Below are 1,756 nucleotides of genomic sequence, written 5' to 3' on the forward strand. Positions count from 1 at the left end.
GTTCAGTATAAGAAACACCTTTTTGCGAATTTTGCCATTGTGTTATAGAATGAGGTCTATACCATTCACCAAACCATTCGTCTACATCAATTTCTTTGCTCCTCTTTTGTTGTTTTTTAAATAAAAGTAGTGTTTTTTTTTTTCGTAATATGTTTTGTTGTGTTTTTTCTTTCTTTGAATTTGTTCATCTGTTTTGTTTTCTTTGCTCTTCTTATGTTGTTTTAACAAAAGTATTTTTTTATTTTTTTCGTAATATGTTTTGTTGTATTTTTTCTTTTTTTGATTTTGTTCATATGTCGTGAGCACTTTTCTTTTAAAACCTGACAATTCAAAATATCATAATTTCATCATTGATATTTCTTTTAAATTGAATAAAGATTTGATTTTAATATTACATAAGCGTATCAACCTCCATCCACTATCGTTTTCTAAAACATTAAAAACAGCAGAAACATTGGCATCTTGAATAAAACGTAAATTAGTCGGTCCTTCTAAAGGTTTTATAAAATAAATAGGCGAATTGTAACAACGTTTTATTATTTTACAATAACCATCTTCTATAGATTTGCAACATAAAGTAACAATATTATAACCAATTAAAAAATTTTGAAACAGGTCAGCAAAATGAATACTGTTTTTCATTTGTGTTTCAAATACTTCCAATGTTTTTTGTTCTACGTGATAAACAATTTCATTTGGACTTTGAGTTTCTGAATAAAGTTGTGATTCTTCAATAACATCTTCATCTTTATAATCATCTTTGATGAAAAAAAAATGTTCAGTGTATATACTGTTGTTACTAAATTTAGTTTCCTCAGTTTGATATTCAAATTTCATTTTTTATCTAAAAAAAATTACATGTATTTTTTTATAAAATTCCAAAACATCTGAATCAATTGTAATACTTTTAAATATTTTTCGTAATTCTAATTTATTATTAATAATTATAAAAATATCATTAATATTACAAACTCGTGATAAGGAAACATAGTAAAGACTATTAATAAAAGCCCTTGAATTAAATTGAACAACTGCTTTATTCATTGTACTTCCTTGAGCTTTATGAACAGTAAAAGAAAAAAGCTAATTTTAAAGGTAAACCGAATCTTGAGCCTACATCAGCATGAGAGCAATCTAAAATCTCTTCTTTGACACATTCAATTTTGACCCAAACAGCATTATTTTCTATTAAAATGACTGCACCAATAGTACCATTGCACAAACCTTCCTCCACATTGATATTCCTCACAAGCATAACAATAGCACCTATTTTAAGATAAACAGCTGCTGGAATCTGAAACGAACATTGTATGTTTGGATTTTTAATAACATCTTTAGCATAAAACCAATAACCTTCGTGCTTTATACTCTCTATTTTATTATTATTATAAACATCGACTTCCATATTTCTAAAAAATAATCTCGTATATTTAGTGTTTAAATTTTCATCTTTTTCAAAACAACGCGTCATAAAATAGTCAATAGTTTGGTCTGAAATTTGACCAAAACGTATTTCATTTAAAGCTCTAAAAAATTGCGCATCTTCTTTTTGTCTAAAGCATTCAGTTAAAACCAAAACTTCCGTCATGTATTGTTGCCATATTTTAGATTTAAAAACAAATTCTCCTTTGACAGGTGGTAATTGGAAAAAATCACCATAAGCAATAACTTGTATACCACCAAATAAGTCATCATAACATTGTTTCATTTCACGAGCTATTAAATGTAATAAATCAAATGTTTGAGCGTTAATCAT

The 1,756-nt window shown here is 26.5% G+C and overlaps 1 protein-coding gene across 1 annotated transcript; it reads right to left on the reverse strand.

Annotated features, from left to right (window-relative positions):
- Nucleotides 1–1,060: 1,060 nt before the first annotated feature.
- On the reverse strand, nucleotides 1,061–1,756 carry LOC136086451 (ATP-dependent DNA helicase PIF1-like). Its single transcript, XM_065808748.1, has one exon. It carries the CDS (start codon nucleotides 1,754–1,756, stop codon nucleotides 1,061–1,063), a length of 696 nt encoding a protein of 231 aa, XP_065664820.1.

Source organism: Hydra vulgaris, chromosome 10 (genome assembly GCF_038396675.1).
Source record: "Hydra vulgaris chromosome 10, alternate assembly HydraT2T_AEP".
Classification (NCBI taxonomy): domain Eukaryota; kingdom Metazoa; phylum Cnidaria; class Hydrozoa; order Anthoathecata; family Hydridae; genus Hydra; species Hydra vulgaris.